This window comes from Nerophis ophidion, linkage group LG11 (assembly GCF_033978795.1).
Source record: "Nerophis ophidion isolate RoL-2023_Sa linkage group LG11, RoL_Noph_v1.0, whole genome shotgun sequence".
Classification (NCBI taxonomy): Eukaryota; Metazoa; Chordata; class Actinopteri; order Syngnathiformes; family Syngnathidae; genus Nerophis; species Nerophis ophidion.
The window spans coordinates 23741372-23768685 of record NC_084621.1 but is presented as its reverse complement, the minus strand read 5'-3'; the positions used below and the strand labels follow the sequence as shown (position 1 = coordinate 23768685).

Here is a 27314-nt window from a genome sequence, read left to right as displayed (position 1 = left end):
ATGAATACGGTCTTGATGGATTATGTTTATTATTTCAATTAGTTTCCATTAAGAAAGTCACCTGTCTATTGTCTCTGAGGATAATGAGAAGCTATAGTCGTGCGATATGGGCAAAAAAATTTTTTACACCATGTATTGCAGCCTTTTGAGATAATGATATCTGTCACAATATATTATTTGACTTATAAATGATAATAAAACCATTTCAAAATGGGTTACAAAGTCTCCTAGTTTGGATGGGGTAAAATATATAATTACTTTTATTAATTGGAAATATTGTTGGGGATAATGCTTTTTTTGTGTGTTTGCCCTACAAAAACAAAATTTTCATTTTGAAAAAATGCCCTAAAACAAACAATAATTAAACATAAAAAAATATCAAAACTTGAAGTTGATCTACACTAGAGACTTGTGTGTTGAAAGTAAAAAAACAACAACAATAAAACATATGACTTACTTTTAACACTTTTATGAGTGGGGCCTGTTTTGATCCCCAATAATTTTATTGGGATTGTCATTGCTCAAAAAATAATAAAGACTTAGTCAATGGTGTTAGAACATTAATGGCCTACTAAAATGAGATTGTCTTATTAAAACGGGGATACCAGGTCCACTCTATGTGTCATACTTGATCATTTCGCGATATTGCCATATTTTTGCTGAAAGGATTTAGTAGAGAACATCGACGATAAAGTTCGCAACTTTTGGTCGCCAATACAAAAACTGATGACATAGTGCTGTGTTTTACTTGTTTATCTCTTTTTTTTTTCGACCAAAAATGCTTTGCTATGATTAGGGGGTACTTGAATTAAAAAAATGTTCACAGGGGGCACATCACTGAAAAAAGGTTGAGAACCACTGGTGTACACTACTGATTTGGGGTCTTATGGCCACTTATGTGGACACTTATAATGCCATCTGGTGGTGTCAGACGAGTATAACATACAATGGAATTTGGTAAAAAAAGAAAGTGTAAAAAAAAGAATTGGCATGTCACTAAACATGAAGTACACGTTTGTGTACTTATGGCCTAAGTACATCATATGAAAAGGTAATTCCTAGTTTTTATTCTAAATAGGGACCAATAAGCCCAAATAGCAAAGAGAGATAAAAAAAAAAAGCATGTAAACAAACAGCTCGGGCCTTAAGAGGTTTTAAGCACGTTGGGAACGTCCCCTTAACTCTGCAAGTGTGTTTCGCTTTTTCTTTGGCCAGCGTTGGGCAAAAATAAAAACTGTGGTGACGGCCGTAGATCAGGAAGTGGAACATGGAGAGGTTCAGTTGAAAGTCCCAGCGTGCAGTTTTGAACGTGTCAGCAGTTTCTAAGGGAAGCTGCTCCGTCTTCGTGTGGCGACACAGTGAAACTCGTTCTGCCAGGGCTGACGGAGGCGAGGTGCGTTTATGAGCGGTCCACCTGACCTTCCTTCCCCCCTCCACTCCTTCTCCTCCACTCCTTCCCCCCCTCCACTCCCTTTTGCTTCTCAGAACAGGATGCCTGGTCATGTCCCGTGTTGCGTAATCCACCTGCCAGCTCATAATCCAATATGTGGGACTTTATAAATGGCTGCAGATTACAACGCGCCGACACCTGAAACAGCGAATGAACACGTGGTTTGACTACCAGGGCGCAGAACAGCGCAATCGTTTTTTCCCCCACTGAAAATAATGAAAAATAGAAATGACAGTGGAAAATATTGTAAATATTACAACATTCACACTTGTCATGCAAGTGAATAAAAGTATGAAACATTTAAAATGAAAACGTGCCTGACTTCAGAAGTATTGCAGGAACGTTTGCTATTATTAATAATAATTACACTTAGAGATGTCCGATAATGACTTTTTTGCCGATATCTGATATTGTCCAACTCTAAATTACCGATTCCGATATCAACTGATACCGATATATACAGTCGTGGAATTGAAAAAATATTATGCCTCATTTTGTTGTGATGCCCCGCTGGATGCATTAAACAATGTACAAAGGTTTTCCAAAATAAATGAACTCAAGTTATGAAAAAAAATGCCAACATGGCACTGCCATATTTATTATTGAAGTCACAAAGTGCATAATTTTTTTTTACACGCCTCAAAACAGCAGCTTGGAATTTGGGACATGCTCTACCTGAGAGAGCATGAGGAGGTTGACGTGGCCAGGAGAGTAGCGGGGGGTGTATATTGTAGCGTCCCGGAAAAGTTGGTGCTGCAAGGGGTATTGGGTGTTTGGTCTGTCTTGTGTATGTTGTGTTACGGTTCCGATGTTCTCTCGAAATGTGTTTGTCATTTTTGTTGGGTGTGGGTTCACAGTGTGGCGCATATTTGTAACAGGGTTAAAGTTGTTTAAACGGCCACCCTCGGTGTGACCTGCATTCACTTGTGTGTGTGAAAGGCTGTAGATATTATGTGATTGGGCCGGCACGCAAAGGCAGTGCCTTTAAGGTTTATTGGCTCTCTGTACTGTACTTCTCCATACAGCGGCCTTTTAAAAAATCATACATTTAGATTTTCGAAACCGATACCGATAATTTCTGATATCACATTTTAAAGCTTTTATCGGCAATCTATTATCGGACATGTCTAATTATAAACAAAGAGAGGTAGCTAACATAAAAGCAGTCAGATAATAGACAGATATCATGCTGTTTAAGTTAATTTACATTTTATGGAAGGTACTTTGTTTATTCAGCAGAAATGGAACTATTTGTTATTTGCATAATATGACAATGTATATATTGCATGCTTAAAGTAATTATAAGGCTCACTTTATTTTGTAATTATTTTATTTGTGTGCATAATTTGATAACGCACTATTTTATACCGATTTGATACAGTGAAGAATATGTAGCTGTAATTGCATATATGGCAGAAGGATCTGTGTGGTAATAAGGTTTGGACACAATGGATTATGGGTTATGGCAGTCAGGTGTGGTGGAATTGAGCCACATAGTTTTTTGACTTTACTCTTTCTTACTTACACACTCGCTTTATTTTGCCACTCATTTTCTCCCACGTCATTATTGTTTGACGTTTTGAATGATTATGTTAACGATACAAAACGAACGGGAGTGTCAAGCTAAGGTTTGTTAGGAAACTACATCTTTTAATGCTGTATGGCGAGTGATTACACAGCTGGATGTAGTGCGGAAGGGAGGAGTTCTTGAATGGAACACTGTGGGAACGAAGCTGAAGGAGCCTGTTGGAGTATGGGCTCCGCTGTCCCTTAATTGTCTGGTGGGCAGGGTTGTCTGTTATGGCGAGAAGTTTGTCCAGTGTCCTCCTGTCCCTCCCTGACACAAGCGCCTCCAAATGGGTACCAATAGTTTGGCCGGCTTTTCGGATCATTTTGTCAGTTCGGTTTAAGTCCCTTTTTGCTGGTGCTGCTCCCCCAATAAACCGCTGAAAAGTACTGGGCACTGGCCACAACAGACTGATGACAGATCTCCAAGAGCTTGCTGCACACATTAAAGCAGTGTTTTTCAACCTTTTCTGAGCCAAGGCACATTTTTTTCATTGGAAGAAATCCAGAGGCTCACCACTAACAGAAAACATTAAAAAATGAAACTCAGCAGCCGATATTGAAAGTAAAAAGTTGTTGTCGCAATTCTTTTATCTGAATTCAAACCATAACCAAGCATGTATCACTATAGCTCTTGTCTCAAAGTAGGTGTACTGTCACCACCTGTCACATCACGCCCTGACTTATTTGGAGTTTTTTGGTGTTTTTCTGTGTGTAGTGTTTTAGTTCTTGTCTTGTGTTCCTATTTTGGTGTTGATTGTCATGGCATGTACGGATGTACTTTGTGGACGCCGTCTGCTGCGCCACACGCTGTTAGTCTTTGGTGTCGTTCAGAATTCAGTTTTTGTTTACTTTGCAGCCAGTTCAGTTTTAGCTTTGTTTTGCATAGCCTTCCCTAAACTTCAAACCCGTTTCTTAGCGGCATTCGCCTTTTGTTTATTTTTGGTTTAAGCTTTAGATACCTGCAAACCATCGTTGTCGTTCCCAACATCCACAAAGCAATTAGCTACCTGCTGCCACCTACTGATCTGGAAGAGGTGAAGTGAATATATTTATATAGCGCTTTTTCTCTAGTGACTCAAAGCGCTTTACATAGTGAAACCCAATATCTAAGTTACATTTAAACCAGTGTGGGTGACACTGGGAGCAGGTGGGTAAAGTGTCTTGCCCAAGGACACAACGGCAGTGACTAGGATGGCGGAAGCGGACACCGAACCTGCAACCCTCAAGTTGCTGGTACGGCCGCTCTACCAACCGAGCTATACCGCCCCACCGAAGAGTATTACACTGTTACCCTGCCGAGCTTTAGACAGCACAGACACTCAACAATGGCACATTTGCGGATTATAATTACTGGTTTGCAAACAATATTTTTAACTCAATTAGAAGAAATTACATAATCTCCCACTGCACACCAGGCAATATCTCACGGTACACTTGTGTGCCGCGGCACAGAGGTTGAAAAACACTGCATTAAAGGACTTAAGCTTCCTCAGGAAAAAGAGTCTGCTCATGGCTTTTTTGTACACAGCTTTGTTGTTGTCCTTCCAGTCCAGTCTGCTGTTCAAGTGGACTCCCGGGTCCTTGTACTGCCCCACTAGCGCCACCTCCCGGCCCTGGATTGAATTGAATTTCCCTTCCAGCAATTATAAACCAGCCATGTCAATGTCATGGACTGGACTCTCACAATATTATGCTAGATCCACTCGACGTGCATTGCACCGGTCGCCCATCTGTGGTGCCTTCCAAGGTTTCTCATTGTCATCCCATTGGGTTGAGTTTTTCCTTGCCCTGATGTGGGATCTGAGCTGAGGATGTCGCTGTGGCTTGTGCAGCCCTTTGAGACATGTGATTTAGGACTATATAAGTAAACTTTGATTGATTGATCATCTCGTTGATTAATCGTAGTTTGAGTACCTTGAAGGTAGAAAAGCGCTATACAAGTACAAACTATTTATTATTTATTTAATTCCAGCCGAATATTTGTATTCAATGGTGTACCTAATGATGTTTGTTGATGTGTTCTACACTGAGCTCCACTAATGTTTGTAGGATCTTTTTGGCCGGCATGTTGGAACGTGCGTTGACCAATCAGAAGGCTCGATCGTGTCTCTGTTCGAGCTTGTGCGGCGGCCAAAGCGAATCATCACATAGTTGCAGGGGACACACCTTCTGTGTGAGCGAGTAAAGGCCGCACTTTTTTATCATTTAATAAACGTGAAACGTCCCACCAGGTTGCTTTATTCATGCAAAGATAACGCACTATAAGGATAGTTAGTAAAGAGGACGTCAAGTAATATTTAAAGAGCTGTTTTACAGCCTGGGTGTAGAGCAAAGTCTTGTTGTGTCGCTGGTCAGGCTCAGTCTGGCCAATTATTAAGCGACACAACGTCGTGTTCCAAATCATGACAGCAGGCTTCTTAAGGGCTGAAAGTACTTAATCAATCACACGCCAACGCCGTCTGACTTTTTATAGCCGGAAAGATCCTGTTAGCTCATATGTTCCACACCTAACGACATTTCTCCGCAGGAAAGCATGATGGGCTGTATATAAGTAAATGTTCCAGGGTAAAACTGTCATTAACCACAAGAGGCACTTGAACGTTCTTAAAGGAGAACTGCACTTTTCGGTATAGCTCGGTTTTGTAGAGTGGCCGTGCCAGCAACTTCTTAGAGTTCTGGGTTCGATCCCCGCTTTCGAGTCACTGCCATTGTTTCCCAGTGCCTCCCACACTGGTTCAAATGGAACTTAGATGCTTGGCACTCAGCATCTAAGGTTGGAGTTGGGGGTTAAATCACCAAAAAAGATCCCCGGGTGCGGCCGCCGCTGCTGCTCACTGCTCTCTTCACCTCCCAGGGGGTGATCAAGGGTGATGGGTCAAATGCAGAGAATAATTTTTCCACACCTAGTGTGTGTGTGACAATCATTTTTACTTTAACTTAATATAATTTTAACGCAATTTTTTTTTTTTTAAGTTTTTTTCACTTTACTAATATGCTGTAAGGAACATTATAAAAAATATTTTCATTTTTATTAGTTTGATGGGTAGTTTGCTGTAAAGTTAAGTATTTTTATTCACACAAAAACATGTTTGGAATGGGGCAGCCCAGTGGTACAGGGGTTAGTGCATGTGCCTCACAATACGAATGTTGTTTTGTCTATCGGTGTTGGCCCTGCCATGAGGTGGCGACTTGTCTAGGGTGTACACCGCCTTCCGCCCGAATGCAGCTGAGCGACCCTGCTAACCCTCCAGCGACCCTGAACGGGACAAGCCGTTATTAGTAATTAGGAAAAAAAAGCCGTTATTAGTACTTAGAAAATGGATGGATGGATTGGGTTTCACTATGTAAAGCGCTTTGAGTCACTAGAGGAAAAAGCACTATATAAATATAATTCACTTCACTTTTTGTTTTATTGAATTTTGTCTGTCATTCACAATCCTTATCTGAGACAAGCACATGTATTTTTTTCTTTTTTTGTGCATTCTAAATTGTAAATAAACAATAGCAAAAGTCAGCTAACAAAGGAGCCAATGGAAGTCAGTCTACTCCACCTATAAATCGCTCTTAAAAACCTCAATCAATGTTTTATAAGAATTTATGTAATGTAGTAACGTTCCAAAAAATTAATATTTACGTATTTTGATCATATTAGGCACACGGTTGTGTATTAATTTCACATTGCATCACAATTATAGATGTCCAATAATGGCTTTTTTGCCGATATTTCGATATTGTCCAACTTTTAATTACTGATTCTGATGTCAACCGATTCCGAAATCAACCGATACCGATATATACAGTCGTGGAATTAACGCATTATTATGCCTCATTTTGTTGTGATGCTCCGCTGAATGCATTAAACAATGTAGCAAGGTTTTCCTAAATAAATGAACTCAAGTTATGGAGAAAAAGAAACGCCAACATAGCACTGCCATATTTATTATTAAAGTCACAAAGTGCATTATTTTTTTTTAACATGTCTCAAAAAAAGCAGCTTGGAATTTGGAACATGCTCAGCCTGAGAGAGCATGAGGAGGTGGAGGGGGTAGCCGGGGGTGTATATTGTAGCGTCCCGGAAGAGTTAGTGCTGCAAGGGGTTCTGGGCATTTGTTCTGTCATGTTTATGTTGTGTTACCGTGCGGATGTTGTCCCAAAATGTGTTTGTCATTCTTGTTTGGTGCAAGTTCATAGTGTGGTACATATATGTAACAGTGTTAATGTTGTTTATACGGCCACTCTTTGTGTGACCTGTATGGCTGTTGACCAAGTATGCCTTGCATTCACTTGTGTGTGTGAAAAGCCATAGATATTATGTTATTGGGACGGCACCAAAAAGAAGTGCCTTTAAGGTTCATTGGCACTCTGCACTCCCCCCTATGTCCGTGTACCACTCAGCACAGCAGCGTTTTAAAAAGTTATACATTTATCTTTTTGAAACTTACCCATCCATTCATTTTCTACCGCTTATTCCCTTTTGGGGTTATGGGGGGCGCTGGTGCCTATCTCAGCTACAATCGCCCCCTCATCGCAGGGCTGACACAGATACCGATAATTTCCGATATTACATTTTAAAGCATTTATCGGCCGATAATACCGCCAGTCCAATATTATCGGAAATCTCTAATCACAATGTTCGCTTTCCCCTTCAACAACAACACTACTAATCATGAGAAACAAAGACTACTTTGGGACAAATGATGATCATAAATGTATATTTTTTGAGCCTGAAAATAAGGAGGATGAAGCTGTGCTAAATAGATGCAGCTTTAGTGAAACACTGGTGAAGTTAATCATTTTTATTAGAGACTTAAAGCGCTTTACATAGTGAAACCCATTATCTACATCTTTACGTTACCTTTTAAACCAGTGTGGGTGGCACATAGTGAAACCCATTATCTACATCTTTACGTTACCTTTTAAACCAGTGTGGGTGGCACTGGGAGCATGTAGGTAAAGTGTCTTGCCCAAGGACACAACAGCAGTCACTAGGGTGTCAAAAGCGGGGATCGTACCTAGTAGGTTTAGGGTAGAGCAAGGGCTTGTCAGTTTGCTGCTTGCCTTCTGGTATCAGTAATGAATGATTGATCCCCGCCTGGATCAGCAGTCCACTTTGAGTTTTGGAAGTGCTGTGCTTGTGTTGCGTCACGCTATAAAGCAGCACTGCCTCCGCACACCGCCTGTCGCTGGCCAGGTGTCAGATTGCAGCACAGATGACGACCAATGTGACAGTTTCCATGGTCGGGGTCTTGTGTTGAGGAGTGGAAGCGTCTGGCGGGTCGCTTCAGTGGAACACCCAACGCGGTGGTCAGCGGACCTGCCGGTCGCTTGCGTTTAAGGAGGAGCCCGCGTTGTGTCCTCATACTCGCCGTCTCCAAGGGGCCCGCATTGTCCTCTGAGGCGCTTGAGGCGACGGCTTCGGGTTGTTAATGCGCGTGTTACTGTGGAGTCTGGCCCCGGCTGCACTGGCATGTGGCGCTCATTAGCATGCACCTAAACAACATGTCAGCCCATACAATCATGACAACTATTCCAACCTTCTTGACTTGGGGGCCCATCTTTTCCACTACGTGGGTGCCCGGGGCCCATTCAAATATTATCTAACCTACTTAGTGTTTACAACCTTGTCAAGCATGTGTTAATCACAAAGACTAAGTGAGTCATAAAAGCACAAAGAAATGTCCGTGTCGTACAAACACAAAAATGTCTCTGTCGTACAAATTATCCGACGTGTTGTACAAACACAGTCATATATGTCATACAAACAAAAAAAACGTCCGATGTGTCGTAGAAACAAAAAAATGTCTGTGTCGTACAAACATAAAAATTGTCCAACGAGTCATACAAACATAAAGTGTCCGACATGTCGTACAAACATACAAAGTGTCTGATTTGTCGCACAAACATATAAAGTGTCCGACTTGTCATACAAACAAAAAAAGGTCCGACATGTCATACAAACAAAAAAAAGGTCTGACATGTCGTACAAACAAAAAAATGTCCGTGTCGTATGAACTTAAAAAGTGTCAGATGTGTCGTACATACATAAAAACTATCCGACGTTTCGTACAAACAAACAAAACGTCCGACGTCTTGTACAAACATGAAAAGAGGATCCGAAGTGTCGAACAAACATAAAGAGCGTCTGAAGTGTCGTACAAACAAAAAAGCGTCCGTGATGTAAAAACATACAAAGAGCGTCCGAAACTCCGTAAAAACATAAAGTGTCGTACAAACAAAAATAGTGTCTGACGTGTCGTACCAACATAAAAAGAGCGTCCGAAGTGTCGTACAAACAAAAATAGTGTCTGACGTGTCGTACCAACATAAAAAAAGCGTCCTAAGGGTCGTACAAACAAAAATAGTGTCTGACGTGTCGTACCAATATAAAAAGAGCGTCCGAAGTGTTGTTCAAACAAAAATAGTGTCTGACGTGTCGTACTAACATAAAAAAAAGCGTCCGAAGTGTCGTACAAACAAAAATAGTGTCTGACGTGACGTACCAATATAAAAAGAGCGTCTGAAGTGTCGAACAAACAAAAAAGCGTCCGTGTTGTAAAATCATAAAAAGAGCATCCGAAATTTCGTACGAACAAAAATAGTGTCTGACGTGTCTTACCAACATAAAAAAAGCGTCCGAAGTGTCGTACAATCAAAAATAGTGTCTGACGTGTCGTACCAACATAAAAAGAGCATCCGAAATGTCGTACAAACAAAAATAGTGTCTGACGTACCAACATAAGAAGAGCGTCCGACGTGTCGTACCAACATAAAAAGAGCGTCCGAAGTGTCGTACAAACCAAAATAGTATCTGACGTGTCGTACCAACAAAAAAGGAGTGTCCGAAGTGTCGTACAAACAAAAATAGTGTCTGACGTGCGTACCAACATAAAAAGAGCGTCCGAAGTGTCGTACAAACAAAAATAGTGTCTGACGTGTCGTAGCAACATAAAAAGAGTGTCCGAAGTGTCGTACAAACAAAAATAGTGTCTGACGTATCGTACCAACATAAAAAGAGCGTCTGAAGTGTCGTACAAACAAAAATAGTGTCTGACGTGTCGTAGCAACATAAAAAGAGCGTCCGAAGTGTCATACAAACAAAAATAGTGTCTGACGTATCGTACCAACATAAAAAGAGCGTCCGAAGTGTCGTACAAACAAAAATAGTGTCTGAAGTGTCGTACCAACATAAAAAGAGCGTCCGAAGTGTCGTACAAACAAAAATAGTGTCTGACGTGTCGTACCAACATAAAAAGAGCGTCCGAAGTGTCGTACAAACAAAAATAGTGTCTGACTTGTCGTACCAACATAAAAAGAGCGTCTGAAGTGTCGAACAAACATAAAAAGAGCGTCCGAAATGTCGTACAAACAAAAATAGTGTCTGACATGTCGTACCTACATAAAAAAAGCGTCCGAAGTGTCGTACAAACAAAAATAGTGTCTGACATGTCGTACCAACATAAAAAAAGCGTCCGAAGTGTCGTACAAACAAAAATAGTGTCTGACGTGTCGTACCAACATAAAAAAAGTGCCCGAAGTGTCATACAAACAAAAAAAGTGTCAGACGTGTCGTATAAATAAAAAGCGTCCGAAGTGTCATACAAACAAAAAAAGTGTCAGACGTGTCGTATATATAAAAAACGTCCGGCCTGTCGTAAAAAAGATGTGTTTAGTGTCCGACATGTCATACAAACCAAAAAAAACGTCCGACTTATCGTACAAACATAGAGAGCTTCCGACGTGTCGTGCAAACATAAAAAGTGTCGTACAAACATAAAGTGTCTGACATGTCGTACAAACATAAAAAGAGCGTCCGAAGTGTCGTACAAACAAAAGTAGTGTCTGACATATAGTACCAACATAAAAAAAGTGTCCAAAATGTCGTACAAACAAAAATAGTGTCTGACGTGTTGTACCAATATAAAAAGAGCGTCCGAAGTGTCGTACAAACAAAAATAGTGTCTGACGTGTCGTACCAACATTAAAAAAGCGTCCGAAGTGTCGTACAAACAAAAAAAGTGTCAGACGTGTCGTATAAATAAAAAACGTCCGGCTTGTTGTAAAAAAGATGTTTAGTGTCCGACATGTCATACAAACCAAAAAACCGTCCGACTTATCGTACAAACATAGAGAGCTTCCAACGTGTCGTACGAACATAAAAAGTGTCGTACAAACAAAAAGTGTGTCAGGAACATAAAAAGTGTTGGACATGTGTTCCTGCAGGTGAGGGGAAGATGGTGGATCGGCTTGCCAACAGCGAGGCCAACTCCAAGCGCATAGCGGTGGTGGAGAGCTGCTTCGGGGCGGCGGGCCAGCCTTTGGCCATCCCGGGTCGCGTGCTGATCGGCGAAGGCGTGCTGACCAAACTGTGCCGCAAGAAGCCCAAAGCGCGGCAGTTCTTCCTCTTCAACGACATCCTGGTGTACGGCAACATTGTCATCCAGAAGAAGAAGTACAACAAGCAGCACATCATCCCGCTGGAGAGCGTCACCATCGACACCGTGCCCGACGAGGGTGACCTGCGCAACGGCTGGCTCATCAAGACGCCCACCAAGTCCTTCGCCGTTTACGCCGCCACCGCCACGGAGAAGTCGGAGTGGATGAACCACATCGGCAAGTGCGTGGGCGAGCTGCTGCAGAAGAGCGGCAAAACGCCCACCAGCGAGCACGCCGCCGTCTGGGTTCCCGACTCGGAGGCCACTGTCTGCATGCGCTGCCAGAAGGTCAAGTTCACGCCCGTCAGCCGCCGCCACCACTGCAGGAAGTGCGGCTTCGTGGTGTGCGGCCCCTGCTCCGACAAGAAGTACCTCCTGCCCAGCCAGTCGTCCAAGCCCGTCCGCGTCTGCGAGTTCTGCTACGGGCAGCTGACGTCGGGCGCGCGCTCGGACTCATTCGCCCGGCCCTCGTCTCACTTTGACATGTCCGACGACGACGACGAGGACGACAGCAGTGACTGAGAGGGGCGGAGCCAGCTAGACCTCCCGGGACTGAGTGGTGGCATCGCCACGCAACGCTGAGGTCCGGATGATGGACACGCCCCTTTTGTCCTCTAGCTCCTCCCTCTTCTGTCCCCAGCCAATCATCTCTGCACGGGGAAAAAGCTTTCTTTTCCAATTCAATTAGCTGCTGGTGACAAATCAAGCCTGTGCCTCCACGCTCACCTCCGTGCCTTCTACAACATCAGCAGGTCTTCTTCTACAACATCAGCAGGTCTTCTTCTACAACATCTGCAGGTCTTCTTCTGGAACATCAGCAGGTCTTCTTCTACAACATCAGCGGTTCTTCTGGCAAAAAAAGCAAAACATTCGGTGCTTTGACGAGCACATCCTGTGTCCTGCAGTTGCCATGGCAACCATTCCTGGGCTTCCACCGAGACACTAACACCACGTCTCTTTGAGGGACTACGTTCCTCCGGTCTTAGCGGAGGACCAGGACCCACGTCGGCAGAAGTATCAGGACGGCTGCAGGAACCCGGACGTTTGCACACGAGGTAAATCGTCCGTCCATTCGCACTTCAGTAGCCGCCCGTTTTCTTTTTACTCCGCTTTAAACTTTAAAATCTTTCGGGTTTCATCAGTGTTTTGATGGCGCTATCTGCAGGGGCGGGGGTTTCGGCAGCTGTCTATCTAGCAGGGGGCGATGTGTCATGTCAATTCACACAGCTTCATGCGTATCAATACTGTTGTTTTGATGTGTCAACCTAAAGGTATTCAACTAGCGACTCGGGGGACAAATCGGACACCATAGCGGTCCTCCGGGTTCAGTTCAAAACTTGGGAGAGCGAATATTTTTGCAGAAAATTCCTAAAAACACTAGTGTGCTCCTGTTGTTTCGACGTAAACACGTTTTACGCATTTCACTTTGCCAACAAACATTAGCATGGGGGTCCAAACTTGTGATTTACATAATGGAGGCGTTCCTCAAGGCACCCCTTTAAGTCCTCTCCTTTTTTGGCAGTTACACTTTTTTCCGTACCGTGACTGACTGTAGTTTGTTTACATCAGATGCAGTTCAACTTCTTGAGTTGTCGTTGTGGTGTTCCTCAGGGTTCAATCTTAGGTCCTCTGGTTTTCATCATTTGGGCTTCTAAACTGTTCCAAAAAAAAAAATCAAATTTTTGCAGCACGTTCTTAAAACCACTAGAGTGCTGTCATAAAAATGTTTGGGGAAGATCCTAAAAAAAAACAAAAAAAAAAAACGAGCGTTCCTGTAACTGAGAAAACAAAAATGGACCCACATCAAATGTCCACTGTAGAGGACGGGGGTGACACAAAACAGGACTTATAAGGGAGGAGCGGATCAGTCCGGCCCTCGGCTCTCTGGAAAGGTGGCCCTTAAAACAATTGAGATCCGCAAAAAGAGGCATTTTTATAACTTTATTATGTTCACGTTCAATCAATACAAGACCAAGAGCAGAACTCTTCCATGAGGTTTTGAACTATTTGCCATGCGACCCAGGTTGGACCAGTTCTAGTTGTTCCACACCAAAACTTCACAGACCTTCCTTAAGCACCAGCACCAGAAAACTGTCCAAACTGTGATTCAGGGACGACTGTGATTGGATCGGAGCCGTGTCCCAACACTTTTGCCATTTTGTCCATTTTTTGCGTCTTTTACTCCTTGTTACTTTTCAAAATACTTTTTTTTTTTTGGGTTCGATAATTACCGTCTAAAAATTAAGAAGTGAGTTTTATTTTCGGGACTGTGTGCGCGTGCGTGTGCGTGTGTGTGCGCGCGTGTGTGTGTATGTATGTGTGTGTGTGTGTGTGTGTGTGATGTGACAAGTTTCTCTTCCCAGCCGAGTTTATAGTGTGAAAGGAGGGGGAAAAAAAGGGATTTTTTTCTTGTTTTTTTTGTCCTGTACGATAATTTGTTGTGTAAAATGAAAGAGAATGTCGCTATATAATTATTTCTATTGTTTTTGTTTGTTGAGCAATTGTGCGTCGAGGGAATCTTTCACGCTAATACAACCGTTTTTATTTTTCGTCATCTAATGCAGAACCACCTCAGAAAACACCATCATGGCCAGCATTAATACGTAGTAGCATAGTAGGCCTAAGTATTCGTTAAAAACTAGGCAGGGGTATTGTTTAAAAATATTTACCGTATTTTCCAGACTATAGAACACACGGATATATAAGCCGCACCCACTAAATGTGAGAAGAAAACTTTTTTCCATGTATTAGCCGAAACCAGACTATTAGCTGCAGATGTATACGTTGTGAAATTAGTTATTTACACAGAAATATTCTGTAAATGTTTATTTACATACCTTAATTGTTTCCAAACATGGTCTGTAACATGGCAGTAAAACGGCTGATCAAAAAAAACATAAGTCATCATGTATTCACTGGCTGCGGAAGCTAGCTCTCCGATCAGCTAAACTGACTAACTCTGACTTACAAAACTGGAACAATACAAAAAAATATATATTGTACGTTAATAATACTAACACTTTAACTAATGCTAACGACGCTAGCACGTAAAAATATGCATGAAAACACTCCTACAGACATCACACATGGGACGGTTTAGTAAGTATGAATTGTTTTAGTTATATTGTAAAACTTACAAACGTTGCTTGGAGTGCTGAATGAAGAATCCATACAAGTACAAACGCTATGGACGGCTAGAAGACTGAACGGCACGTCTACTTCCGGTTGAAAGCTCAGTCCAAAGATAACGGCGCTGCAGTAACTTGTCCAAAAGGTGGCGCCGTAGCACAAACAACACACCTTCTCAGTGTGTTCGCTTGTGGGTTTTTTAAAAAACTTTTTGCATTATAATCTGGAATTTACGGTAAAAAAAAGGCCACTAACAGACAGTTTGAACAATAAAACTGTGTTTGAATATTTCATTGATTGTGGCGTACCACCACAGTTTGAAAATCACTAATCTGATGCCAGGAAAAAACAACTAAATCATACATTTGATGGTTATATAAATAATAATAAATGAGAAAATACCAAACTATATTTAGTAGAGTGATTGTGCTCGCGTGAAAGATTCCTTCAATGCGTGTTTACATGTCTTCTAATTGGGAGGTCATATGACGTCTAATAGTGGGCGTGGCCTTAAAGAGTCAAATACATTTAACGACAGAGTCAAAGTAGAGCTCTGTTTAACACACTAGCTGCGGGGGTCCCTGAACGCAGCATCAATGAGATCCGGCTGAAAGGTCCACGACAACATGAGCGGGTCAGTTCCTGGAACGTTTCTTCCGCGTTTAATCCGATTGTTTGCTTAAAAATAAGGGGGGGCTTTAAGGAGAATGTAAAACTGCAGCTTCATTAACGGTTTGATTGATCAATGTGTTGCTTCCAGCTGACATGTTGTCTTCACAGAGTGAAGGCTAAATATAAAAACATGAAATATGCAACTTCTGTGTGACTTTTTCTTTTTTTTTTTTTGACACAAACTAAATTACAAAAGGGACAAGCGGTAGAAAATGCAACTTCTGTTTGACTTTCTTTTTTTTTTTGGACAAACTAAATTACAAAAGGGACAAGCGGTAAAAAATGCAATTTCTTTATTACTTTTTTTTGGGACACAAACTAAATTACAAAAAGGGACAAGCAGTAGAAAATGTAACTTCTGTGTGACTTTTTCTTTATTTTTTGACACAAACTAAATTACTAAAAGGGACAAGCGGTAGAAAATGCAACGTCTGTGTGACTTTCTTTTTTTTGGACACAAACTAAATTACAAAAGGGACAAGCGGTAGAAAATGCAACTTCTGTGTGACTTTTTCTTTTTTTTTTGGGACACAAACTAAATTACAAAAAGGGACAAGCGGTAGAAAATGGATCCCCAATGCATGTGGATGTTCCACTTACCTTTCATTACATAAATGCCCCTTTGAAGGGGTGAAAAGTCCAAAAGTAACTTTTTAAAATTGTCTACCCGTTTTTCATCTTGCCGTCGTTTATTCCGCTCAAAAGGGCGAAAAGGCCTCTCCTGCTAAGAAGTGACAGCTGTGACGCGCTGATTAGCTCGCTGCTGCAAATGACCGCGGTCGTGAGTCACTGAGTGACAGCCTCATTTTCACAAGAAAGTCTTTCAACGCTCCTTGAAGACATTTATTTTACATTTGACTATTAATCACCCACGCCCCTTTTGAAGTTGACTTGCTTCATTGTAAAAGGGATATAAAAAAAATCTTATTCAAAGACGAAGCCAATTATCTAGAGTGGAAAAACAAGTGGCCTTTGTTTTGAAGCTGCTATTGATTTTTGACAACAAATACTGGAAAAGCTTGCAAGTAAATAAATATGATGAAAATAGTCTCAATCTCAGGGACATTCCTGATACATTTTGAGAGTTAATGAGGAAGCCAGTCACGTGATGCATGATGTAAAAGGTAGGAACCACAGATCCCTTCCCCTTCAACAACAATACTAGTCAAGCAGAATTTGTGAGAGCCAACGACAATTATTTTGGGGGAAAATTATAATGCCGGATCTTGTTTTTGAACCCGAACACAAAGAGGATGAACAACAGGTTTTAGGAGCCGTGTGCTAAACGGATGTAGATTTATTGTGGACGTCTCTGCGCTGCTGATTTGTCTGCCACTATGATCTAGTTCCACTCCACGTCTACTTAGTGGCCTAGTGGTTAGAGTGTCCGCCCTGAGACCTGGCCGAGTCATACCAAAGACTTGTTCAAATGGGAGCCATTACCTCCCTGCTTGGAACTCAGCATCAAGGGTTGGAATTGGGGGTTAAAGGCCTACTGAAATGAGATGTTCTCGTTCAAACGGGGATAGCAGGTTCATTCTATGTGTCATACTTGATCATTTTGCGCTATTGCCATATTTTTGCTGAAAGGATTTAGTAGAGAACATCGACGAAAAAGTTTTGGTCGCTAATAAAAAAGCCTTGCCTGTACCGGAAGTAGCAGACCATGTGCGCGTGAGGTCACCGGTGTGAGGGCTCCTCACATCCTCACATTGTTTATAATCATAGCCCCCAGTAGCAGGAGCAGTTCGGACCGAGAAAGCAATGATTTCCCCATTAATTTGAGCGAGGATGAAAGATTCATGGATGAGGAAAGTTAGAGTGAAGCACAAAAAAAAAGGGGAGGCGACGGCTCCAGGCGGCGGCAGTGGGAGCGATTCATATGTTATTAGACACATTTACTAGGATAATTCTGGAAAATCCTTTATCTGCTTATTGTGTTACTAGTGTTTCAGTGAGATTATAAAGTCATACCTGAAAGTCGGAGGGCTGCGGTGAATGCCAGTGTCTCTAAGCGAAGCCAATCGAGGAGCCAAGATGACAGCTGCAGGAGGAAGTCTCATAATCTGCTGAAGTCTCCGGTAAGAGCCGACTTAATATCACAATTGGTTGACATGTGGTAGAGAAACACGTTCGCTTGACCGCTCTGTGTTAAAGCTTCATAACGAACAAAGAAACACCGGCTGTGTTTCGGTTGCAAAAGGCAGCTGCAATCCACCGCTTTCCACCAACAGCATTCTTCTTTGACGTCTCCATTATTAGATGAACAAATTGCAAAAGATTCAGCAACACAGATGTCCAAATGAATTATAATATACAATTTTCTTTGAGACGTGCGTCAACAATAGCAGCATAAATTAACAATGCACCGCTGAAATAATCCGTCTGTGTTAGCACTTGTAATAACAATATCACTCATATTAAGTTAATATTCAGGACAAGACATGTAAATGGATTGATAGATAGTACTTTATTGATTCCTTCAGGAAAATGTTAATTCCAGCAGCAGAGTACAGAATTGTGATCAAATTTAAAAAGTAAATAATGGGGGTATAAATGGTGTATTGTTTGCCGTTCCCGGATGTTTTTATAGGGAATACTTGGCGCAATAGAGGACCCTCAATCTGTTCACTTCATTGTTAAAATATTTAAGATTGTGAATGCCTAAAGAAAGTCAAACATATGTTCTTGTCTTACATAAGGTTTGACCGTGTTATTTAGGGGTGTAACGGTACCCAAAAATTTCGGTTCAGTACATACCTCGGTTTAGAGGTCACGGTTCGGTTCATTTTCGGTACAGTAAGAAAACAAAATATAAATTTTGGGTTTTTTTATTTACCTAATTTGTAAACAATGGCTTGATCTTTTTAACATTGGGAACACCATAATAATTCTGCCCATTTTAATCCACATGAAACTGCCTCAAGTTGTTGCTTAGATGAAATAAAATGACACAACTTTTCTTCTACATATAAAAAGTGCAACATTAAACAGTTGCAAGTCAACTCATCATGCTTAATTTATTACAGCATTGGGGAAGCCTGTAGTTGATTCTTATTATGTAAATGTTATATTTTTGTCAACATGTGATAGCAGGGACCCTGCCATTCAAAACTAGGCTGCTACATTACTAATGATTAATGTAACTAGAGCTGAAAAATAGTACAATAGCAATAAGAGACTATTCATCCCTGAACACCATGGAGTTCATGAAGGCTTTATGATGCACTTACATTATTATATACACTATCAGAGACAGAAACTCTTTATTTAACATAATGTCCTTTTTTGCTGCTTCAACACACCTCAATCAACACTGTCTGTAACACGCACACGCCGCAAAATGAGCTAACGTTACGCTAAAAGCTAAGTAGTCTTCACCTAAAAGCCAGGACTGCGAGCGAGCTGAGCTGCAGTTTGTTTCTAGAAGGTCAACGGGCTCATAGTGTTGTTTAGAATGTAGTTGACTTGGAAGTGTTTAGTATAATTTGGGGAGAGTCCATTGCTCCCCTGCTAAAGACCTATCTGCTTGACGCTGAAGCGCTGACTAGATGCGCTCTGAATACGCACTGCTGATTAGCTTGTTATCGCTACTGTTGTAACCAATCAGATGGTTGTGTGGGAGGGACAATGCAGGGTGCTGTGTAGGAGACAGAGGCTGAACGGAGCAGAGCAGCTTGTTAAGACTTTAGCATAGGCGGCTACTTCATATGTTCGTGTAACTCGTTCGGTAGTCCTCCGCACCAAACCGGAACCCCCGTACCGAAACGGTTCAATACAAATACACGTACCGTTACACCCCTAGTGTTATTAGGTTAGTCATACTGGAAATACACAGAGTGCAGGAGTGTTACCGTAGGGACGTAAAATCTACGGAAATTGCCGAATGTATTTGGAGTTAGATATTCTAAATTTGTGGCATTTTGTGACGTTTAGACGGTGTTTTCACATACTTTGTAAATACAATTGGATATAGTTTAATGGTTACAATGGAACACAAATAAGCTAATAAAGTCAACTTGTTTTTCCACCATACTACTATGTTAACATTGTAGCTTTTTCGAGTTACACGAACATATGAAGTAGCCGCCTATGCTAAAGTCTTAACAAGCTGCTCTGCTCCGTTCAGCCTCTGTCTCCTACACAGCACCCTGCATTGTCCCTCCCACACAACCATCTGATTGGTTACAACAGTAGCGATATGCGCAACCCGAGGGTCACTGGTTCAAATCCCACCTAGTACCAACCTCGTCACGTCCGTTGTGTCCTGAGCAAGACACTTCACCCTTGCTCCTGATGGGTGCTGGTTGGCGCCTTGCATGGCAGCTCCCTCCATCAGTGTGTGAATGTGTGTGTGAATGGGTAAATGTGGAAGTAGTGTCAAAGCGCTTTGAGTACCTTGAAGGTAGAAAAGCGCTATACAAGTACAACCCATTTATCATTTATTTATTTATTTTGCTGAATGATCACATTTCAAGAACCGAAAAAGAAATGAGTGAAGTCCTGACACCTTGTCACAACCTCCCCAGACTTGTCTCAATCGACGGGACAAGTGGTGGTAAATGGATGGATGTTTTGCTCTATTTTAGTTTTTATGATGCATAAGCAGCACCATATAACATCAACGTTATTGGGGAGATTTTGACATTTTTATGAATAAGAACACATATAATTCACATTAATAATATAAAAGCCGTTAAAGGCCTACTGAAATGAGATTTTCTTGTTCAAACGGGGATAGCAGGTACATTCTATGTGTCATACTTAATCATTTCGTGATATTGCCATATTTTTGCTGAAAGGATTTAGTAGAGAACATCGACGATAAAGTTCGCAACTTTTGGTCGCTAATAAAAAAAGCCTTGCCTGTACCGGAAGTAGCAGACGATGTGCGCGTGATGTCACCAGTGTGAGGGCTCCTCACATTGTTTACAATCATGGCCACCAGCAGCGAGAGCGATTCGGACCGAGAAAGTGACGATTTCCCCATTAATTTGAGCGATGAAAGATTCGTGGATGAGCATAGTGAGAGTGGAAAAAAAAAAGGCGAGGGCAGTGGGAGCGATTCAGATGTAATTAGACACATTTACTAGGATAATTCTGGATAATCCCTTATCTGCTTATTGTGTTACTAGTGTTTTAGTGAGATTATATGGTACCTGAAAGTCGGAGGGGTGTGGCCACGGGTGTGGTGACCGCCAGTGTCTCCGGTGGGAAGAGGTAAGAGAGTACGCAGCTGCAGGAGGACGCAAGCTCCGCTCATGACTACGGTAAGAGCCGACTTAATACCACAATTTTCTCACCGAAACCTGCCGGTTGACATGTGGTCAGGAACCATATTCGCTTGACCGCTCTGTTCCATAGTAAAGCTTCACCTTCGGGAATGTAAACAAGGAAACACTGGCTGTGTTTGTGATGCTAAAGGCAGCTGCAATACACCGCTTCCCACCTACATCTTTCTTCGTTGACGTCTCTATTATTAATTGAACAAATTGCAAAAGATTTAACAACACAGATGTCCAGAATACTGTGTAATTGTGCGATTAAAGCCGACTACTTATAGCTTGGATGGGGCTGGAAAAAAATGTCCGCTACAATCTGAGACGTCACATGCACGCGTCATCATTCTGCAACGTTTTCAACAGGATACTTCGCGCGAAATTTAAAATTGCAATGTAGTAAACTAAAAAGGCTGTATTGGCATGTGTTGCAATGTTAATATTTCATCATTGATATATAAACTATCAGACTGCGTGGTCGGTAGTACTGGGTTTCAGTAGGCCTTTAAATTAGTCCAAAATCGACTGGGCAGGGGCTGCTGGTGAATAATAAAACAATAACAAATAATATACAATAAGTAGAAATGGGACAATTAAAACAAGCTGAAAAACCTATTCGGGTGTTACCATTTAGTGGTCAATTGTACAGAATATGTACTGAACTGTGCAATCTACTAATAAAAGTCTCAATCAATGGTGCATTTCAGCTGTTAGCATGCTAACGTTAGCATTTAAGTTCAGTTTGCGTATTTCAAAGAATAATCTCTGTAATTCTGCCGTAAACGTAACATTTTTACGCATACAAATAGATAAATCAACTAAAAATGTCAACACTTTAGTAGTATTGGCCACTAGGCGAGAATTTTGAAGCCAAACGCCTACTCAACACATGCTAAATGTTAGCATGCTACCATTTTTTTTTTTAGCTAATTTTGCATGCATATGCATTACAGTCAGAACTTGGTACTTACCATGAATTGATTAGCGTGGACCCCGACTTAGACAAGCTGCAAAACTTATTGGGGTGTTACCATTTAGTGCTCAATTGTACGGAATATGTACTGAACTGTGCCATCTACTAATGGTTGTAGATTTCAACTCGTTAAAGGCCTACTGAAACCCACTACTACCCACCACGCAGTCTGATACTTTATATATCAATGATGAAATATTAACATTACAACACATGCCAATACGGCTTTTTTAGTTTACTAAATTGCAATTTTAAATTTCCCGCAGAGTTTCTTGTTGAAAACATCGCCGAATGATGATGCGTGCGCGTGACGTCACGGACTGTCAGGAAATATCAGCTCAGCACCAGTTACGGATAAAAGTACTCTTTGCATCACATAATTATATAGTATTTTGGACATCTGTGTTGCTGAATCGTTTGCAATTTTTTCAATTAATAATGGAGACTATAAAGAAGAATGCTGTTGGTGGAAAGCGGTTATTGCAGCTGTCTTTAGCACTGAGACACAGCCGGTGTTTCTTTGTTTTTAACACAGAGCGGTCAAGCCAACATGTTTCTCTACGTCAACCAGCATGTTTTTGGATGGGAAAATTGTGATATATATCTTACCGGAGACATCATTGGATTATTCGTCCCCCTGCAGTAACTATTTAAAAGGCAGCTGTGAGCTTGGCTTCTCTCTGAGACACTGCGTGTTCACCACAACCATCCGACCTCGAGGTATGTCTTTACATTCTTTACAATCTCACTAAAACACCATTTAAACAATAAGCAGATAAGGAATCTTCCAGAATTATCCTAGTAAATGTGTCTTATTACATCTGAAACACACACTGCCCGAAGCCGTGGCTTTTTATTTTATTATTTTTTTTTTTGTAGTCCTTTATCAATATCATCATCATCCACGAATCTTTCATCCTCGCTCAAATTAATGGGGAAATTGTCGTTTTCTCGGTCCAAATAGCTCTTGTTGCTGGGGGCTCCCATTATAAACAATGTGAGGACGTGAGGAGCCCTCACCCTTGTGACGTCATCGTCTGCGACTTCCGGTACAGGTAAGGCTTTTTTATCAGCACCAAAAGTTGCAAACTTGATCGTGGATGTTCTCTACTAAATCCTTTCAGCAAAAATATGGCAATATTGCAAAATGATCAAGTATGACACATAGAATGGACCTGCTATCCCCGTTTAAAAAGGAAAATGTAATTTCAGTAGGCCTTTAAGAACATAAAAGGTCAGCATAAATACAATAATAGACCAAAAAATTAAAAATGTGGCATCACAAACAAACGGATGCATTTAGGGAGGTTCTGACAACTTCACACAGGTGCTTTATATTTGTACTATGGCACTATGCACTTTAGCCATGCCTTCTTTTGTGGCTCTGTCAGGATTGAACCCATCAGTCTTGTTGTATTGAGGGTCATATGTTGAGCCAATCAGAGTGAGCGAGCCGCACAAACATGAAGTGGTGTCATACGAGGCAACTAATCAGACTCCGCGGTCTGCAGCGTTACTTTTATTTTAGAGGAGCGCGTCACGCTATGATGGCGCCGCCACACAGGGGGACAATCCCACTGAAGTGGACAAGATGCGTACCCGAAGAGCAGTGCGGCGTACGTCATCAGCTGTCTGATTGCTGGTTCCAGTCCCACACGTGCAGAGACCCATCGGAGGCGGCCGACAGAAGCGTCCTGGCCTGCTTTGGGTGCCAGACGTGAGCGGTGACCACGGCGGCGGGAGCGTCGCCGTCCGCCGCCTGCGAGGACACCGTGTGACCTCGATGCTCGAAGAGCGGCACGGCCGCTGTTGGCTCGGGCCCCCAGGCGGTGGTGCTGTAGATCTGGACGTCGCCGCTGAAACCTGTGAGAATATGTAGAGTGGATTAAAGTGTGCAGTGCTTGCCTGCCACCAGCAGAGGCACTGTGGAGTCTCAACAAGTCACATGACATCTTTGTTACATTAGCGTTTCATACTTGAAACAGATGTTCAGAACATTTAGATTGTGGTGAAACGAAATATCTTTACAGTTTGTTCAGTTGACGCTAACCTGACACAGAGATAGCGTCCTGCAGCGTCGGCGCCCACCTCACGGTGACATCACCCATCCCTGGGTGTTGTTGACGTCGCGTTCCAACCGGCAGCTGAGCCTGACTCACTGCGCCCGCGGGGTTCCTTAGGTCCGAAAGCACCGCTCGCCCCGTCGAGGACACTCGGACAAGCCTGCAGTCGGATACTCCCGTCGAGACGTCCATCCACCAGAGCGAGGCAGGATCCATGGAGGACACGAGCTGCGGGGGCGATGGTGTGCGAGTGTCGACGGTGTGAAAGTTCCCGTTGGTGCATGCCGCCAGGAAGACCGCCTCACTCAGGAAGTGTAGCGACGTCAGGAGGTCTGCACACTCTGATGCTGGAAAAATCTAACAGTCACTTCCTGTTTCATCACACACGAGACATGACATCATCATCACACACGAGACATGACATCATCATCACACACGAGACATGACATCATCACACACAAGACGTGACATCACACACAAATCATGACATCTACACAAACAAGACGTGACATCACACACACAAGACATGACATCATAATCACAAACAAGACATGACATCATTACACACGAGACATGACATCAAACAAGACTGATAACATCACAAACAAGACATGACATCACACGAGACATGACATCTACACAAACAAGACATGACATCATCAAACAAGACTGAACATCACAAACAAGACATGACATCACACACGAGACAACATCACAAACAAGACATAATCATCGCAAACGAGACATCACAAACAAGACGTATCATCAGACACACGAGACGTGACATCACAATAAGACATCACATCACAAACAAGACGTGACATCACAAACAAGACATCACAAACGAGACGTGACGTCACAAATAAGACATGACAACATCAAAAAACAAGACATGACATCACAAACAAGATGTGATATCGTCATCACAAACAAGACATCACACACACACAAGATGTGACATCACACACGTGACATCACAAACAAGACGTGACACACACAAGACGTGACATCACACACAAGACGTGACATCACAAACGAGACGTGACATCACAAACGAGACATGACATCATCACACACAGACATGACATCACACACGAGACACGACATCCCAAACAAGACGTAACATCACAAACAAGACATGACATCATCGCAAACGAGACATGACATCACAAATGCGACACTACATCATCACACACGAGACATGACATCAAAAACAAGACATAATATCATCACACACAAGACGTGACATCATCACAAATAAGACATATCACAAACAAGAGGTGATGTCATCACAAACAAAACGTGACATCATCAGAAGCAAAATGTGACATCACGATAAGACATAACAGCATCACAAATAAGATGTGACATTATCATCACAAACAAGACATTACACACGAGACATGACATCATCACAAATAGGACGTGACATGATCGTCCATGCTGAAGTTGCTCTTTTCAACAAGCTAAGAATGAAAAGAGGTCACGTGACTACGCTCTGCTTGGTCGCCATGGTTACCTAGCTCATAGATGTCGTGTCCCGTCGACAGACGCGTCAGCCGGACATCGCCGCTCTGAACTCCATGAAGAACCTCGGGTTCTGACGAGTGCACAGCCGCCATCTTGGCCCCTCCTCCACGGGCGCTCCGTGTGCCCGTCACGCTGGCCGTCCTGGTGATGACGTCTGGCGGCGACACACACCAGCACCAATCACACGCCAATCTAAGGAGCTCCTTAAAGTGGGACTTACCGCTGTCGTCCCCTCCCAGGTGCCACACCTGCAGGTCAGAGGTCAAACCATCATTGGTGACGGCCAACCTTTCAAAACAAACAAGAGTGACACCTGTCAGTCACACGTCTGAGAGTCCTGTTTTTTGACCCAGTCACTACATGTCCAACACAATCCATTATGAAATACACACCGTATAACAAACAACAATATCAAATAAACACCATGAACCCTATGAAATGAATACCACACACAATGTGAAACAACAAACAATATGAAACAAACTATAACAAACCCCACAAACAATATGAAACAATTCAAATAAAACCAACAATATGAAATCAACACCAAAAAACATGATACAACAACCAATAACATTACAAAAACATGAAACAACAAACAATATAGAATAACACACACAACAGATATGAAATAAACACCACAAACATGAAACAATTAAATAAATGCAACAAACATGAAATAAACACCACGAACATGCAACAACACACATGAAACATCAAACAATATTACATAACAAAACACAATAAATACGAAATAAACACCACAAACCACATGAAACAAAAATATTTAAAAAAAATATATATACAGTATATATATATGAGATAAACGCACAACAAACAATATGAAATAAACAAACAATATGAAATAAACAAACTAATTAATACAAAACAAAGAACAAATAATATAAAGCAAACACCACAACCAACATGAAACAACAAACAATATGAAACAAACACTACAAACTACACACCACAAAAAACATAAAACTACAAACAATATGAAAAAAACAATAACATTTTGAGACAAAAACATGAAACAGCAAACAATATGAAGTACACACCACCAAAAACATGAAACAACAATATGAAATAAACTCCACAAACAACATGAAACAAACTATAACAAACCCCACAAACAATATGAAACAACACAAATAAAACCAACAATATGAAATAAACACCACAAAACGTGAAACAACCAATAACATTACAAAAAACATGAAACAAAAAACAATATAGAATAACAAATATGAATCAAACAATATGAAACTACACACCACAAAGAACATGAAACTACAAACAATATGAAATAAACAATATAAAACAAAATTATACATATATATATGTATATATATATATACAAACATGAATCAAACAATATGAAATTAACACCCGCAAACAACATGAAATTATAATATAAACGCCACAAACACAATAAAAAACAAACATGAAACAAAATGTGAAATAACAACAAACATGAAATAAAAAAACAGAAGAAACATCAAACATTATGAAATAACAAACACAACAAATATGAAATAAACACCACAAACAAACAAAACCAACAAAAATGTGAAAGAAAACTAATATGAAATAAACAACAAATGAGATAAACACCACAACAAACAAATAAAATGAAATAAAACAAATAAGAAATAAAGAACAAATAATATAAAACAAACACCAACATAAAACAACAAATACCACAAACAACATGAAACTACAAACAATATAAAATAATATTACAAAAAATTACCCAAAAATATGAAAACAACAAATAATGTGAAGTACACACCACAATATGAAACAAACTATAACAAACCCCACAAACAATATTTTCTTTGGCTTTTAATACTATATGAGTTGTGTGCTTTGTGTGTTTTTTTTTCTATTTATTGTTTTAATTGGTTTTACCCTTTAAAATCGTTTTTAATCATATTTTTTTATTTAGTTATTTATATTGGTTTTATTTTTTTATTCAGTCATTGTGGAGCTAAGGATATTTAAATATTGTTTTTAATATTGTTGTGCAACACTTTGGAAACATTTATGTGGTTTAAATGTGCTATACAAATAAAGTGGATTGGATTGGATAGGAAACAACACAAATAAAACTAACAATATGAAATAGAACGACAAAACAACAAACAATATAGAATAAACATGAACCAAACAATATGAAAAAAACACAACAAAGTTAAACAATAATATAAACGG

The 27314-nt window shown here is 41.1% G+C and overlaps 2 protein-coding genes across 2 annotated transcripts in view; one reads left to right on the top strand and one right to left on the bottom strand.

Moving 5' to 3' along the window:
* Positions 1-15395, top strand: part of plekhf2 (pleckstrin homology domain containing, family F (with FYVE domain) member 2) — a 31633-nt gene extending 16238 nt beyond the window's left edge. The window contains exon 2 of the mRNA XM_061915440.1: positions 11240-15395. Coding sequence (XP_061771424.1) covers positions 11251-11973 — 723 coding nt within the window. The 5' untranslated portion in view covers positions 11240-11250 and the 3' untranslated portion in view covers positions 11974-15395. The remainder of the gene's footprint in view (positions 1-11239) is intronic.
* A 4291-nt stretch (positions 15396-19686) lies between these two features.
* The window catches only part of LOC133561840 (WD repeat-containing protein 73-like), a 29884-nt gene continuing 22256 nt past the window's right edge, over positions 19687-27314 (bottom strand). Inside the window, exons 5-8 of the mRNA XM_061915439.1 lie at positions 25318-25385; positions 25087-25251; positions 23555-23914; positions 19687-23367 (exon numbers count right to left, since the gene is read on the bottom strand). Coding sequence (XP_061771423.1) covers positions 23129-23367; positions 23555-23914; positions 25087-25251; positions 25318-25385 — 832 coding nt within the window. The 3' untranslated portion in view covers positions 19687-23128. The remainder of the gene's footprint in view (positions 23368-23554; positions 23915-25086; positions 25252-25317; positions 25386-27314) is intronic.